The 17,660-nt window shown below is 36.7% G+C and overlaps 1 protein-coding gene across 1 annotated transcript in view; it reads left to right on the top strand.

Annotated features, from left to right (window-relative positions):
• Nucleotides 1-17,267, top strand: part of LOC144450750 (gamma-aminobutyric acid type B receptor subunit 2-like) — a 48,679-nt gene extending 31,412 nt beyond the window's left edge. The window contains exons 2-18 of the mRNA XM_078141453.1: nt 4,058-4,195; nt 4,944-5,114; nt 5,664-5,765; nt 6,574-6,639; nt 7,082-7,276; nt 7,750-7,977; nt 8,368-8,428; nt 9,192-9,272; nt 9,749-9,899; nt 10,505-10,637; nt 11,488-11,595; nt 11,858-11,980; nt 12,748-12,858; nt 13,446-13,670; nt 15,249-15,413; nt 16,440-16,530; nt 16,797-17,267. Of these exons, the coding sequence (XP_077997579.1) occupies nt 4,058-4,195; nt 4,944-5,114; nt 5,664-5,765; nt 6,574-6,639; nt 7,082-7,276; nt 7,750-7,977; nt 8,368-8,428; nt 9,192-9,272; nt 9,749-9,899; nt 10,505-10,637; nt 11,488-11,595; nt 11,858-11,980; nt 12,748-12,858; nt 13,446-13,670; nt 15,249-15,413; nt 16,440-16,530; nt 16,797-17,110 (2,463 nt within the window). The 3' untranslated portion in view covers nt 17,111-17,267. The remainder of the gene's footprint in view (nt 1-4,057; nt 4,196-4,943; nt 5,115-5,663; nt 5,766-6,573; nt 6,640-7,081; nt 7,277-7,749; nt 7,978-8,367; nt 8,429-9,191; nt 9,273-9,748; nt 9,900-10,504; nt 10,638-11,487; nt 11,596-11,857; nt 11,981-12,747; nt 12,859-13,445; nt 13,671-15,248; nt 15,414-16,439; nt 16,531-16,796) is intronic.
• The last annotated feature ends 393 nt before the right edge of the window (nt 17,268-17,660 follow it).

Raw genomic sequence — 17,660 nt, 5'->3', positions numbered from 1 at the left:
AATTTAGTATTTCACAAAAGAACACAGCTGATGTTAAGAAATAATTTCATTTAAATAAAGAATGAAAAACCGGTCGACTTGAGGTGTTTTTCACAATTCTAACAAACAGAAGGGAAAGGCTTCTAATACATATGGAATCAAATACATCCTGTTGGCAATTAGTTATGACGTCATTATATTCGGAGGATATTTATATGTATCACAAATAAAAACTGTACTCTGATCTATGCACCAAGTCAAATACCTCAGCCAGCCAATTGAAGCACTTTACTTGATCCGCCAATACTTGTGTATTGTCCATTTACCAATCAAAATCATAAAATGAACTTTTCGGCACCTTCACTTGATACACTTTGATCACTGGCATTGAAATAAAAGACAATGTCCTTGTTTGAGGAATTATAACTGGTTGCTTAAAAATGTATTAAATATAGACATACTAATGCTCCATACAACTTTAGTTCTTTGACAATTTATAAATCGTGTTCAAGTGTATCGATTTTCCCCACAAGAATAGAAATGTGTTATAATGCATAATACGTGACAGGAATTTGCATTTAAATTAAATTAGTTTAAATTCCTTTGTAATTTTGTTCTTTTCAGCAATTTTACTTCACATAGTGATCGCAATACGGGCTTATCAAACAATAAGCGCTCTAGATTTAAATAAGTCAGCCACAAACATTCACTAACAATTCTTTTATTTTATTTTCTGATGTCACTGCGTGATTATCATTATAGTTACACAGAGTGAAAGTATAAAGCTTAATATACATTATTCTATCAACCCGGCTTCACGATAAATTATGATATAGCCAGCTATCTTATATATGAAGCAACTTGAGTCTTGACATTTGAAACTATGAGTTCACATGATTACAGCCTTGGTTTGTGGCTCTTCAAATAACGATACAAGAGGTGTAAAGATTATATATATTTTCTACGTACTGCCTTTACACGGAGTCATAAAATTACTGTGCAATGACAAGAAATGTCGAAAGACATAAAACGCTCACTATTGGTATTTTTCACGAGTTAAAATATGTAGTCCCTAGCTAGTGGCAATCCCGACTGGTGCAATGCAATATGCCATCATTTAAACTCCGTACTGTTTGCTTATATGCGCACGAATGTGTGTGTGTGTGTGTGTGTGTGTGTGTGTGTGTGTGTGTGTCTGTCTGTGACTGTGCGTACGCGAAACTGCACACCCCTTCATATATGCATATAGTTTTGTGTTCACGAACTATTTGACTTTAAAACTCTCCCTCTGTCTGTCCTTTTGTCTGTCTTCCCTCGCCGTCTTACGGTATACTATTTTTCAAGTAATAATTCAAGATGAACTTAAAACGAGTGTTTATTCTTAATGAGATGGTCGTTGTTATCGACAATCTTGTACATAAAATTTAGATAGCATTCGCTGTCTTTGCACCAGTCTGCAAACCTTTCAAACATATTATTTCATCATCAACATCTCAGATGCTAACGTTATGAAATGTTAATTGTAATAAGAAAAACATCTGCATTTTTGAGAACTTAAGTATCATTCCAGCTGATGAGAAGGAAAAGCAAGCAGACAGTGTGTCAGACTTCATAGCTGATTTATTCGAATCCATGCGATACTGAAAAGTTTGGCGTGGGAAATATGAAAATTAATGAGAAAAAACTGCTAATAGGGCACATGGAGACACGCTTTTAAACCGTAAATGAAATGAAACCACACGAATCATTATAATCTACTATATAGGAATAAATTATATTATTTGACAAACCTCAAAACCGAGTTTCTGATAAACAAATATTATATATCTGATATGTATTATGTTTCACTGCACAATTAGTTTAGAAATGACATATTTCTATGTAGTTTTGAATTTCCTTTTTAGAAATTATAATTTAATTTTGGTTCTAATGCACAAACAAGAAAAACATGCCGTCTATGGACGAATCAGAAAAGGTGAAATCATTGTTGGCACGAGGGCGGCGTCATTTTTTTCTGAACTCGTTCGGAAAGCTTCGTTAGGATGGGTGTGTGAAGGGGTGGGGTGATATTAATCAATGAATATATATATATATATATATATATATATATATATATATATATATATATATATATATATATATATATATATATATATATATATATATATATAACTCGGTGAGTATCAATCTGCTAAGACAGTGCTCTATACCGCAGTGGCAGAGCGCAATATATATATACTCTTTCTGCAGTAAACAAGACGTGCAAGCATGGTTTTAGACATCAGCAACAGCTTAGGATTGATTCATCCTTCAGCAGAGCCATGGTACAACCGTGACTATCACATAAACATTAAGACATCATTAATATTGATTTAGTAACTGAAATAATGCACTGGAAAGTTAAATAGCCTACAAAACCACAGCCCTTGACTAAGTCCCTTTTTACGTGAGCAGTAGTTTATTTGTATATCTGAATATAAGTTGCTTTAGACAGCATTTGGCGTCTTATTAGCCTGGCATGACATAATTATTCACTACCATTCCTCATTACAATAAACATTTAACTGATATATTGATGTCTTCTGATCTCTGTGATATCTTTAACATTCTATTAGGAAGACAAAATTCACGACTCCGGTGCATATGCTGTGTAAGGTCGCGGTTAAAACTATGATGTGCTCTTTAGATGGCAAGTAATTATATATATATATATATATATATATATATATATATATATATATATATATATATATATATATATATATATATATATATATAGGCAGAGACAAACTTACAGACAAACAAGCATACATACATACATACATACATACATACATACATACATACATACATACATACACACATCCATACACACATACATACATACATACATACATACATACATACATATATATATACATACATAGACAGACAGACAGACAGACAGACAGAGACAGAGACAGACAGTGTCTATTAAATAATAGTTGGATGCTACCTCCGAGTAAAGTTACATTTTTATCCGAATTACGAAGGCTTGATAAATGATACTTACACAAAATTAAGTAGCTGACATGACTTTTAACATTATGTTTAAGACGTCGAACAATATAGGAGCATAAATAAGCGATAAAGCTAATACTGTCAAACAGGCTATGAGTATATTTATCCAAACCTGACTTAATTATCTGCCTTTACGAGTTTGAGCTCCTGGTCCACTTTATATATGCTCGTAAACACACTGCTCCGTTAGCCACCAACAAACTGGAAAGTTTTATGTCAAATGTATTAAGCTATACAAGTGCTTGATGAAGGATGAAATTTGACATCAGTAATCTCCATATGCATTGTCTGGTCCCACTGATGAAAAATATCAGTTAGGAACTTTATGAATGTGTCATTTGGGGACACACAAAAAGAGATGGTAAAGGCTATGCTGTCGTCATGACAACACACCCTCTCGATATTTCATTAAAATCTGACAGCATAACCAGAGAGTATGGATATTTAGAATGAAGGGAAAGAAAGTAGCCTTGTTGTCATGGAATCCGATATTAAGCTGTCATGCGTGTAATCATACTTAGAACAGCACTAGCTGTATATCATTCTTCAGTTTAAAGAACCAAAAGAACCAATAATTAGATAATCTGTACCGCAACAGCTTGAAATCGTGATCGTATTAGCGTGTTTATTTTTGAGTGCAGACGACAAAAATCAGTTTATCCTTCCACATTATGTGTACATGTGCGTAAGTACATTTACACACAGGTGATTCAATGTGGTTCAGGATGTACAATATTATGAGTAAGTCATTATATAAAACAACACTGTTTTAGAAAAATGTTGTAGCTAGTGCAACTTGAGAGTAATGCATTGCTCAAAACCCAGGACTGGTTGGATTGCACCGTATGTGCCTGATACAGTAGAAGTCATTTGACATCAAACGTCTTACTATCTTTGTCATACTTTGTTATACTTGCTCGAGAGTGCAATTTTGTCGTATATTAATCCTGATCATGTCTTGCCCTCCGAGGGATGGCTGAACATTATTAATATGCAAGCATATTATTTTCTTTTCTAGTGTGACATGGCGGTTGGGACTAAAGCCTTATTCGACGCCATGGTTGATAGACCACCTAAGTTGGTAGTTCTTGGCGGAATTTGTCCAAATGTTACAGCTCCAATTGCCGAGGCTGTAAGCTCGTGGAAACTAATTCAGGTAATAATCTAACTCTAGTAGATATTGAAAAAAAAATAATCAAGGATTCGAGAAGGCAAGTAAAACGACTGTCACTAGAAAAATTAATATTCAAATCTGTTGCTATGCTTCTCTGTGTAGGTATCTATGTGTTGTGATGCTTCTCTGTGTAGGTATTTATGTGTTTGCTATGCTTCTCTGTGTAGGTATATATGTGTTGCTATGCTTCTCTGTGTAGGTATCGATGTGTTGCTTTGCTTCTATGTGTAGGTATTTATGTGTTGCTATGCCTCTCTGTGTAGATATCTATGTGTTGCTATGCTTCTCTGTGTAGGTATCGATGTGTTGCTATGCTTTTCTGTGTAGATATCTATGTGTTGCTATGCTTCTCTGTGTAGGTACATTTGTATCTATGTGTTGCGATGCATCTCTGTGTAGATATCTATGTGTTGCTATGGTACTCTGTGTAGGTATATGTGTTGCTATGCTTCTCTGTGTAGGTATATATTTGTTGCTATGTCTCTCTGTGTAGATGTCTATGTATTGCTATGCTTCTCTGTGTAGATATCTATGTGTTGCTATGCTTCTCTGTGTAGGTATATGTGTTGTTATGCTTCTCTGTGTAGGTACCTATGTGTTGCTATGCTTCTCTGTGTAGGTACCTATTGGATATGTACGCCTCAAAATGAATAGTTTTTGTGTGTGTTTGTGTGAGCGTGCGCGTGTTTTACAATGTAATAACTCTTGAAATTTCATTCAATATTTCCAGATCTCCTATGCTAATACTGAACCATTTTTATCAGAACGTGAGAAGTACCCTACGTTTTTTCGCACAGTTCCATCAGAAACAGACTTTATTCCTGCAACGGTGAAGTTACTTGGATATTTTAATTGGACCCGTGTTGCAAGTATACATCATAGTCACCCACGTTTCTCGTTGGTGAGTCTTTCACTCTTTGTTTATCCACCGTAATTCAGCTGTTTTGTCAGCTCTAGAATATATTGCCATGGAAAACGCGACCATTTATACCTGCATGACCACAACAAATCGATTACTGTTACTGCATTGATATCTTTTTGGCGAAGTGACAATGCATGAAACATCTAGTTGTTAAGCTTAGTGGTGCAGCCCATGAAATAAATTGTTATGGCCATTTTCTTATATTTCTGATAGTCAGTGTTCATCTCAGTACCTCAGTGGAACCTTGCCTTAGTTTTGAGGACACTGGGGAGGCACCTTTTGAGCCATTGTAATCAGCCTCACTGAGGGCAATTACCCTCAAGACAGTTTTCCTTTTGGCCTTGGCGTCAGACAGAAGACGTAGCGAGATCCATGCCTTGGATGTGGGCAAAGGGAGAATTACCTGGTCGGAATCACAAGTAATTCTCAGACCCCATACTAAGTGTGTGTGTGTGTGGGGGGGGGGGGCGAGGCGAGGGGAAGGGGTTGACACGCTTGTTCTACAATCTCGTATAATTTCTTTATCAGACGCAAAATAAAATGTCGAGTGTTTTGGATACAAATGGCATCAGAGTGGATACAGTGGCAGAATTTGATGATGATCCAACAACAGCTCTGCAAGCAATAAAGGTAATTTTTTTAGTAGGATCGTCGATGGCTAAAACTACCATATTGTATGAAAAATATGCGTTGCGAAGATGCAAAATGCATTTGTCTTAGTTCATTGACAATTACATTTTGACTCCCACAGTACTCATCCCCATCATTGTAATTACATGTCACACAAATCCAAAATGTAAAAGATGAATCATGCATAATAATAATAATGTTAGGTTTTTATATACGGCATTCTCCACACTGTGCTCAAAACAATTTACAACTATTACCCCTGGCCTGCACATATATACAGTGACACAACGGCTGTTTATACTTCCTATACTTCCTCAACTCTCTTGGGAACATACAATCCATTGAAGCACCAATAACACCAAAGGACTTAAGTATTCTCATTCCAACCTCTGTCCTACCAGGTCCTCAATTATACAGCTCGGTTGACCGGGGCACAATCGCGATTCAAATCTTGCCCAAGGCCATTAGCCATTCAGAAACAAAGAGCAACCTGCAGATTCAAAGCCGATCATTTAGAAACAAACAGCAACTTGCAGATTCAAAGCCGATCAATTCTAACCATTTGACTATCAGGAATCCGCGTTAGCCTGTCTACTCGGTGGATATTAGCCTGTCTACATTGGACTATCATTTGACTATCATTGACTATCATTTTGACTACCATTTGACTATCATGACTCCACATTAGCCTGTCGCAATGGACATTAGTAAGAATATAGTGGGTGGTGTCACAGATTCAGCAAATAGACAGACAGCCAGACATACACATATCTTATGGTTAATTTGTACTCTTTTTTAACATCTGTAGGATTCCAAAGTCCGAATTATTCTGGGTTACTTTGAAAAGGAGATGGCACAAAAGGTTTTCTGTCAGGTATGTTGCAAATATACAATTTCATATATAGAGTGATATCTTTTCGCATTTGACTGTTAATGATGGGGTTATTGTTATGTAGATTGAAGTTTTCCTGCCCATATGTTAGGTCTGTTTGACGGACGGGTAAATTTCTATCAATGAATAGAAAAACGTTTTATACTCGACTTTGACATGTGACTGACGCATGCATTATCGGTATGTTTTACATTGTACATCAAAGAGGGGATCCCAAAAGGTATTTAACTTGAACTTAAATTGAAGTCTATTTCACCAGAAAGTGCAAAGAAGAGCATGCCACATTCAATGAAAGTAACAAAGAAAGAGAATACACTTTCTGGTGAGGGCGATGGAACAATGTATGACATATTGTTGAGGAATTGTATATAAAATTCAAAAAGGAGAAAAATATATTTCAACAATGTTGTCTGTCTCATTGAAGATTTATAGAGAAAGATTGTTCGGTGACAAGTACGTGTGGATTCTGCCTGGCTGGTACACGAAAGAATGGCTCAACAGCTCGGCAACAACTGATGTGGAATGTACGGTAGAGGAAATGAATAAGGCTGCTGAAGGTTACATAGCAACCGATTTACTCCCTCTGAGCACCAATGAAGAGAAAACAATATCGGGATTGGTGAGCAAATTTTTAAAAAGTATGAAAAGTATTTTTTTTCACCAAATGGTAATGCAACGGATTACATTCCTCCCGAGTAAACACCTGCCATAGTGTAAGCAAGCGAGTGGTCGGCATTACTGGTGCCATTATTTTTAACAGGCGCCACCATGTGGATTGAGACGGTAATGTCGCTGCTATATCGCCTTCTTTTCCTTCAAATAATGATACAACTGAAATTAATGAATTACTGTTCTGTTCTTGGAAAGTTCTTAATGTACTTGACAATAAGTGATAATTGAAATTTAGAAATGTGCTAAATTGTACCACTTTATTTTCACCAATACTTGCCTATTCCGAGAAAAAATTAGATATGTTTGTTGTCATGCAAACAATGTTCATTCTTCTCCTTGGACTTCTATTCCTATCAATCTCCTGTCATATCGCCTTTGCCAGGGCTGTATCATAGCAACTCGCCCTTTTCTTTCCATCAGAGTGCAATAGAGTACCAACGTCAGTACGACAAGGTGAGAGGTGGTGTGTACCATTTGTTGCATGGCTATGCCTACGACGGTGTGTGGGTGATAGCCACAGTCCTAGATAGAATCCTACACAAGCTGGGGAACACGTCGTCCCTGACTGCATTTCAGTATGATAACGATCATGAGGTTTTTGATCTGTTCATGGAAGCGATGAATGAGACAGCATTTACTGGAGTAACGGTAAGATTTTGATTACCAATGATTACCAGTTGTATTTTCAAATATCACACATTGTCATGGCAACACAATCGCTAGTTCATTAGTTAGCTTAGTAAGGTTGAGAAAGAGAGAGAGAGAGAGAGAGAGAGAGAGAGAGAGAGAGAGAGAGAGAGAGAGAGAGAGAGTGTGTGTGTGTGTGTGTGTGTGTTTTCGTGATGAGAGCGAGGAAAAGGTTAAAGGAAAGGATGAGACTACCTAAAACTACTTCCAGTTCCATTATAACGGCAATCTATGACAATCTTAATCAACGCTGATAATCAGTACAGTGATATTCTCTATCGTATCTGAGTGCCAAGTACCAATTAATTTGAAATAACAATGTTTCCTTAAACATTACTTATTATTTGACAGGGTATGCTGAAATTCAATAATGGGGATCGTCTTGGGACAATTATACTTGGCCAATATCAAGGTATGCAATTGAAAGTATATTCTTGACGTGCAAGTTGGGTTCTACATTGAACAACTTGCAACATCAATTAACGTGGTAAGCGTTTCGGAAAGAAATAATGGAAAAGTCCTGTCAAACTTATTTTATTTCAATTGTTTTAGTAAATATGCATATAACTGCTATCAAGTTACATATAATTTTAATAGGTTATATAAAATAACACTTTGGTAACTTATTCACCTCAATTTTGCAATCCTGTAAAGAAGCTCGGCTGCATATACCTGTGCTCTGCCTTTTGGAGATATATTTCTGCAAAGGCTTGCAGGGAAACCCTTGCAGAAAATGACATCACACTCACCACAAAATCTTTCATGACGCATGTGAACGAACCAGTATCCCTCACTCAACAAGTAATCACAATCCGGCCTAGCCTACGAATGGGTGCTTAAAGGAATCAGCAGTGCCTGAGGCAGGACGCCTACAGTATTATATAGGGTTATTGTCCTTGGTTGCAATATCCTATATACATGTATTAACTGTATGTGCTGGTATCGTGAAATTAATTTCTATGTGATCGATTGATGTTTGTTATTACATCCGACATTTTCATTGGGAACTTCATATTTGTTAGATGATTCAGTATGACGCCATATGTTACTAATATTGCTATCGCCAGTTTCTCAATTAACGTGTCTTGAAAATCAATCAAGTATTGTGTAGAAATTTTGAATGGAGCAGGCCAAAAAAAACATATACTGAAATGTTAGTCTTTTGACTATTACAGGAGGACAGCAAGTTAAGATTGGTGAATATCACGCGTATAATGGCGTTCTAGATCTCAACGAAGACGTGGTTCTATGGCGAGGTATGTTTTGCAACTCTAATGTTCGTCTCACGGCAAATCGCACGAGATCTCGAGTGACTGCAGACGATCCCGCATGAACAATTAAAAAATGACAAAGGTCAGTTTGTCAAACTGAATTATCTTTCCGTATCGCGCAGATGATGTGAAATGTGACGCACGAATACATTTTACATACACATGCTGAGAAAAGTAAGTATTGGTCATCTGCATTTGTTGGAAAATGTCGAACTGTCATTTTACCGATTTCGTCAACATCGCGCTTTTCCAGCCAAAATAGTATTATATCATACAACGACCCCCCCCCCCCTTATTTTCGTGTAAATTCCAATATTGAGACTGAATCCGGTCCAGTAATACGAATATCATTTCCAAATAAATTTCTAGCATTAGATAAAAATTATAACATTATAAAAAAGTCAACAAAATCATCTTCATACCTGCCGCATGTTTGATAGTTAATGATACCTTTTTCATAGGTGGATCTCCTCCTAGGGATCGTCCAATCATACGTCGGGTTCGTCACGTGGTATCCTTAGTATTGTATATTGGTGTATGTAGTCTTGGATGTGTGGGGATCATACTGGCTTTAATTTTCCTATTTTTCAATCTGAGGTTTAGAAATCATCGGTAAGTAAACAAACAAATAAACAAACAATTAAATAAATAAATAATACACGGTTGGGTTGATGGATAGATGGGTAGACAGATAACTCAATGAATGATCATGATTGAATGAATGAGTGAGTGAGTGAGTGAGTGAGTGAGTGAGTGAGTGAGTGAGTGAGTGAGTGAGTGAGTGAGTGAGTGAGTGAGTGAATAGGTGGGTGGATGGGTAAGTGCTCGAGTGGTTAGTGAGTAAAAGAATGGGTTTATAGTGAGTGAGTGTGTGAATGAATGAATGAATGAACGAATGAATGAATGAATGAATGAATGAATGAATGAATGAATGAATGAATGACGGAAGGAATTAGCAAATGAATGAATGAATGAATTAATTGAGAATGGAGATTTGTTAGATAACACGGTACAGGATAAATGATTAATAAGTGAAAACGGGGCTTACGGTAACAGTAAATGAATATGAATATATAATGAATAAATTGATGAAATAGAAGGACCTATTTGATATTAGTCATAGCCTCATAAATGTATTTTTAAGATTTTTGTAACATTCCATGTACAAGTACATAACTTATATTCTATTAAAGAGACGACACACCTTTTCTCAACAGGTATGTGAAAATGTCCAGCCCTTACATAAACAATCTGATCATAGTAGGTGCTATTTTGTGTTACTTCTCGATATTTACACTTGGATTAGATGGTCGTCATCTGTCGGAGAATAACTTTGATGCAGTGTGCACAGTGAGTAAAATTTAGGAAATTTTCAATCGTGATATGTTGCTTCACAAGCTGATCTCTGTATACGAACACATGATTCAGAAGTGAATGCATGCCAAAGAGGGCGGTATTTACAGCTATTTTCAAGTGACCATTAGTTTACTAACCAGTTCGCTCATGTCAGCTGCTCACCTATGTGTCAACATTTGATACACATTTTACAGTGACTGTCATTGTAAGTTTTTATATATTAACCTGTAAAGCATTTGTAACTGGCATGTGAGAAATTGCCATGGTATTGAGAGATATCCAGTTTTGGTTAAAGCACACAAGTGCGTTGTTTCACACACGAGCGTCTATGTAGCTGGGGATCCAACACTACGGAAACCTTGCCTTATTGGCGCAGACAACACTTTTGACATGATCTAGGAAAAACCGTTTTCCTCCTGTTAACGCTCACAACATGCTGTATACTGCTCACATGGCAATAGTTAATCGCAAACAACATATCCTGAGTATAGTTTAATTGTGAAGCTGCTGTAACATTATTTTACAATTAAAGCCACAAAACCTGAAGAAGAAAAACACATCGTCTGGCTCGACAAAAAAACTTACTCACACTGTTAAATGTTATCGTCTGGGTCAACAATAATGTTATCAGCATTGCTACATTTTATCGTCTGGCTCAAACAAATTTATCGACTCGGAGATATTTGTCCAGGAATTCGATAAAGTGTAGCACACAGGCTATTTTTAAGATTTGCTGAAAAAGATGATAAAACATAGTAGTGTTAGTGAGATTTTTGTCGAACCAGACGACGTTTTGTTTCAGGATCCGTGATTTTAATTGTGTCATGTTGATAATTTATTACAGCTCCAGGCCTGGTTACTCGCCCTTGGGTTTACTCTTGCGTATGGAGCGATGTTTGCCAAAACGTGGCGGGTATACAGTATATTTACAGATATTAAACTAAAAAAGAAGGCAAGTAGAATCTCATATAATTATTGATATAATTATTACAATTTAGTGACGTCATCAGATTCCTGGAGTGCGATTTTTTCCTACCATATTTTCGAAGATTTATTTAGAATTGCAGAGTTTATAACTGAGGTCATACCTTTTTATAGAGAAATCAGAGTGCAAAATTCAAATAAACATTGCATTATTTTTGATGTAGTTCTTCTTCTGCCACCACCGCTATAATTGCAATCTATGATCTAAAATTTCGATGTTTATCTTTCAGATTATCAAAGATAGTAAATTGTTTGGAATTGTTGGTGCGTTAGTGTTTGTGGACCTGTTAATCCTTCTCTCGTGGGGTATAAGTGATCCTCTGAAAAGAATAGAAGAAGATGGCCCTCTTCAGGTAAACTTTTCTTTTCAGAAACACAGCGAATATGATTCGGCTTCTATATATTTGTATACTGCTTTCTGAGTATATTAAAGCCCATTTGAAGTTACCGCTCAACAGTTCTGTTTGATACAACCACGCAGAAACCAACAAGAAACTGGACTTGCTACATTTTAAGATAGCAAGATGTATGAATACAATTTGTTGCATCATTTTGTCTATAAAATGAAATGAAATAACGTAGCATGCAGAATCAAACGCAGACCTCAAAACGTTGTCGACCTTCTGTCTCCGTCTCATTGAGTATATTTAAATCGTTTACTTAATTTAAACACACTGTGGCAAGAAATTGTGATCATGCTATCGTACTGTAGATCACACAGTTTCTTATTAGTTTGTGTGTGGTTGCATCAAACATATCCGCTTAACAGTAACTTGAAAACGGGCTGTATATGTGCGTAGTCGATGTTCTCTGCGTGGTCGTATATTACTGGTCTTTGCATGACTGCTCCGTTTTCAAGAGGAATTGATAACGCTCGATCGATTCATGATATTGAAAATATTGACCCATGATCGGAGCGAAGATGTGTAATTATCGTATATTAATATTTTTTCTGTTCGGTATATACGCTTGTGGGTTTTCATTAATTAGAATGCTGACTTTATAAATTGACTTAGCAATATAGAGATATTGAGGGCAGTAAATTTTGTATTTTTTCCAATATGCTAGTTTCATTAATATGATATAGTCATCAAATACGGTTTTCTTATTCTCTTTGAAGTCTGACACAGAGGGGAGAGACATCACTATCATTCCCATAATGCAATATTGTAGAAGCAACAAGATGACAATATGGTTATCAGCGATATATGTGTACAAAGGCGTACTTATGGTAAGTCTAACCACAAGGAGTAGCGAGCGCGTGTTCTAGATTATTTGATTTTCTTGGTGGTTAGTGTAGGACACGTTGTGATACTCCGCCCTCACCGTCCTGCTCTGAAAGGGGTTGACCGATGCGTGAGGGTGTATATCTTACAGACTATTTGGTGGTGGAATTACACATATTTTTCTGTTTTCCTTCTTTACCATGTTTCCTGACGCAGCTAAGCAATGAATAATGCCTGGCCATTTTCGTTTGGCTTTAAACAAAACTAGAACTAAAGAAAACAGAACAGAACAGAACAGAATAGAACAGAACAGAACAGAACAGAACAGAATGAAACAAAACGAGACGAAGCAAAGTGAACCAAAAGCAAAAAAAAAAAAAAAAAAAAAAAAGCAGCAAAACAACAAACAATTACGTCATTTATTGAGGACATGATAAAGTCGGATGGACAAAAGAGTACCCAATAAAACTTTAAAAATGTAATGATAATGGTATCAGGATGAGAGTAAAGAAGGACCCATTTTTTAAATAAAGAGATTATTGTGGCATTATATGAATGTTTACGTGTTCATTTCTCCTCTCTCAATAATCAGGTGTTTGGTTGTTTTCTGGCCTGGGAAACACGTCACGTCAGTATACCCGCCCTCAACGACAGCAAATACATTGGTATGAGTGTGTACAACGTGGTCGTCATGTGTACAGTGGGTGCTGCCTTGTCCTTCTTTATTCCGAATAATCCTGATGCTTCATTTGGGATCATATCTGTATTTATACTCTTTAGTACGACTGTAACACTGTGTCTTGTGTTTATACCAAAGGTAGGTGATACAAGGCCTTGTGCTGGGAATTGCTGCATTGTATACAAACACGTACACACATATATGCATCTTTTCTCCATAAGTCTATTCAGGTGTTAGACTACCTGACAGGGCAATTTTGCATGCTCGCCATCAAGTCTGGACTGTGTATACGTTTTTTTTGCATTTTATTGACTTGCAAACACGGACTTGGTCTATGTTAGATGTCCCCCATTTTTATTCAAGTAGAAAAAACAATGTAAAGTTATTTCATTGATAAAAGTTGTGCTTATTTTGTTTGATCAAACAACTAACAATGCAGTAATTCACTATTGTTAAAATGCCAATAATTAGATATATATTGATTAGATGTCAATTTTATCCAACAATTGTCATAACATGTTGGAAGTACCAGAGACTTGTATTACATTTCATGGTTATATAAATACATTTTTATGGCCTCTTTACGTGTACATGAAATGCCAAAAAATTTTAATTGTGTCTGTGAATGTGAGCTAATACGTAAAGAGGCCATAAAACTGTTCTTACCAGATCTTGACAATGTAATACAATTCTCAGTAGTTTCAAAATGCTGTAAAACATTGATTTAAATGTTGCAGGCGAAGTTGTTTTTCTTCACTGTCGATATTCCCTGTGAGAAGTATAGCAGTGAACCCTTCGACGAACTCGTTAAGGGCCATGGTGTCGTACGTGATTTCTTTCCTCGTACCATGGGGCCGAGGTTGGGCGGTCATATTGTGTCATGCGACCTGAGTAGTAGTTTTACCTATACGAGTTTGAAAACGCTGAGACTTACCCCGGGACTTACCAGGTTTCGGGTGATCTGACTTGAAGTCTGGTATATACTGTCTTTGTTGTTCCAGTAATTCTTGCTGTAGTTGAAGATCAGCTGCTTTGTCTTATTTTGTCTACGGACTGAGCGGGAGCATTACTAACGGTGCACGCGGTGTGAAAAATCTCCCCTTTGCTGTGACATCGCTGAATTGGGTATACCATCTGCGAAAAATCTCTGTCACTCTGCTGATCAAGCTGTTCTCTAAGGGCTTGGAATTCCCTCCTGAGTCCTTGAAATTCTCGTAGGAATTCGTTGACAGGTTTTCAGAATCTGACTGGGACAGTGACGTTGATCGGTGTTTTCTACTAGTCTTCCCGCTACTTTGGCACACAGACAAAACAAGTGTCTGTGTTTGGCGCCGGTCTTCCTATAAGTATAAGCCATGCCGGACAACATCAGCTCCAGAAAATACGGCGTGGTCGATTTAGGTAGATACATGTACACCACTAACGCTGTACTGATTAGAGTTTGCGAAAAACAACAACCCTAGTGGGTTAAACTTTCACATTAATGTCAAATTAATAAGATTTCAATTCACCCACGTTTACTCCTACTATAGGGCGAAAGTTTGAAAGTGGACTCCTTAGCTTGCGTAATTAATTCCTTAGAGGGCGCCCTCTGATGAGGAGTGCTCCCCTCAAGGGCACACGTTCCCTTGTTTGTAACAAAGGAAAGCTTGCCTGTCGCTGGTTGAAATACATAGACGATAATGCGGCACTTCTTTGACTATTTCTACTTTACAGTTACACCAATTAAAGCGTGATCCAGTCGGGGAAGAGAGGAAAATACGCTGTACAACTAGTAAAGCAAGCTACAAGATATCGTCGACAGTGAACAATTCGATTATATCAGTTAAATATCACAAACTAAAAGCCGAAAATCTTGAATTACACAGAATATTAACAGAGGTAAGGCAGCTGGTGTTCTGTTCATCGGGAATCATACGTTAGTCTCATAGTTCAGACATATCGCATTTCTTATGTTATGTTAGTTTAGGGTGGACTCTTTGAGCGAGTCTCCACGTAGTACAACCAAGATTAGAATGTTATACAAAGTACTGTAATGTCTAAGCAACGTTACGTCATTATGATTGAACCAATCGTCGACTTTCCCCTCTGAAACGTTGCTTAAATATGCGAGCTTTCATGAGTCTGTAGTAATGATATGAGTGTAACTGTAACATTGTTTCACAAAAGTGATAATATATAAAGGGTACCAGACATAACACTTTCAATATCAAAAACAGTTTGTGTTTTCTCAGACAACCAACGCAATGTCTGAGGCGCCCTTTCAAAACAAAATGTCCTCACCAAATAAAACTATAATTGTGTACTTTATACCTTGTAACATTATGTCTGTACCAAAGACAGATATCATTGATACCTGTTACACACGTTTTCAATGATGCCTTCATCAAGTAACAGAGGCAAGCGTTGAATTATAACAATGATATTGCGAAGACTGTACTTTGCAAAAACTAAGATTTGTATACATGAAGCCATACACTGTTATATCATTGAATGTACTTCGTTACAGGCCGTCACTGACACTATTTGACACAACCACACATAAACCAATACAAAACTGCATATACGTTATAACTTTAAGATCAAACAATTTCTTGCTACATTTTGTCTAAATGAAATAAACCGTGTAAACGTACTGCAGCTAGATACAGACAACCGGACGCTAACTTGAATATGCTGAAGTCTGCATTTGATGTTTGTATAGTGGCATGGCATATTGAAACAATTTTTTGCAAAAAAACTGTATTCACCCAATCTTGCTTTCTGAAAGTGTGTAAAGCAGGTGCATTTTCATACTAACTAGTGTCTGTGTGGTTGTATCAAATTGAGCTTGTGAATTGTAGCATGAAACCGGTGGTATGGATTACCAAAATGTAATCAAATTTTCACCTGTGTTATTTCCTTTAGAAAGACAGAGAGATTACATCATTACTGGAAAAATTGAAGCCAGATCACGGTAATGTGGATAAGGAGGACAATTTTCCAAATTGTTTGCCGGGTAGGTAAAGATATATCAAAAATACATATGTTCATTTCTTACTGGTCGGAGCAGTTTGACTATAGATTTTTGGAAACATTTAAATGAACTTTGATTTTCATTTTCCTTGATCATTTGAACATGTGTTGACTTTAAACTTGACCTCGACCTTGACCTATGGGCATCTCTCCTTCAGTAGAAATTACGAGTCATTCTGTCCTGACTGGAATGACTAGAAATGCCCGTATGCCATGTTCATTTATATTCTCATTCTGTTCACTCGACAGACACACAACCGTTTGGTGGTGTATTTATTGGAGTTCCATTACTAGAAGTGACCAGTGATAAAGCCCAGAAGGTTGTCAGTAACTCAGTCAGCTCGTCAAAAGACAATGAACCAAAACAGGACTCGGTCAAATGCATTGAAAATCATAACAATTGCTTAGGATTACCATTAATTGAAAATAAAGTTTCTTTAGCACAGTTAATTCCTCTTTTAAGAACACTTCGGGAAACTGACATTTTATCAGACTCGTCGGAGAGCGATTTTGATGAAACAACGGTTACAGTTATGCAGCCATCAGTCAGAGACCAAATGTAACAGTTGAGAGCGGATGATATGGGAGGGATGTTGCTATCGCGAAACAGTTCATTCTGTTGTAAATATATTTTACGTTGTTATCATAGACTTGTCTGTGATTATCAAAGACTTTGTTTTTAAAATGTATTATCAAAATCATATTAACATACTATTAGACGGCCTACTATGCATATATTTTTGTTTTGATAAGTCGCTATGCAGGTATACAAATATAACCACTAGAAGCATCATGATAAATCAATGTATTTCATATTTTTGTTTATAAATAAAATGTTAGAAAAAACCCACCTAAGTACTAATGTATTAAACAAAGCAATTGAACATGAAATGAGCAGTATCAAACCACGAGACAAATCACATTATACAGATCAATGTAGCGTCTTTTTTTAGCTGTTATCACCAACAATTAATATGTCTAAATTGCAGAGAACAGAGTAATCGGGAGAGAGAGAGAGAGAGAGAGAGAGAGAGAGAGAGAGAGAGAGAGAGAGAGAGAGAGAGAGAGAGAGAGAGAGAGAGAGAGAGAGAGAGAGGGAGAGAGGGAGGGAGA

This window comes from Glandiceps talaboti, chromosome 20 (genome assembly GCF_964340395.1).
Source record: "Glandiceps talaboti chromosome 20, keGlaTala1.1, whole genome shotgun sequence".
Taxonomy (NCBI): Eukaryota; Metazoa; Hemichordata; class Enteropneusta; family Spengelidae; genus Glandiceps; species Glandiceps talaboti.
The sequence above is the reverse complement of the archived record's forward strand: the minus strand, read 5'-3'. Positions and strand labels throughout refer to the sequence as shown.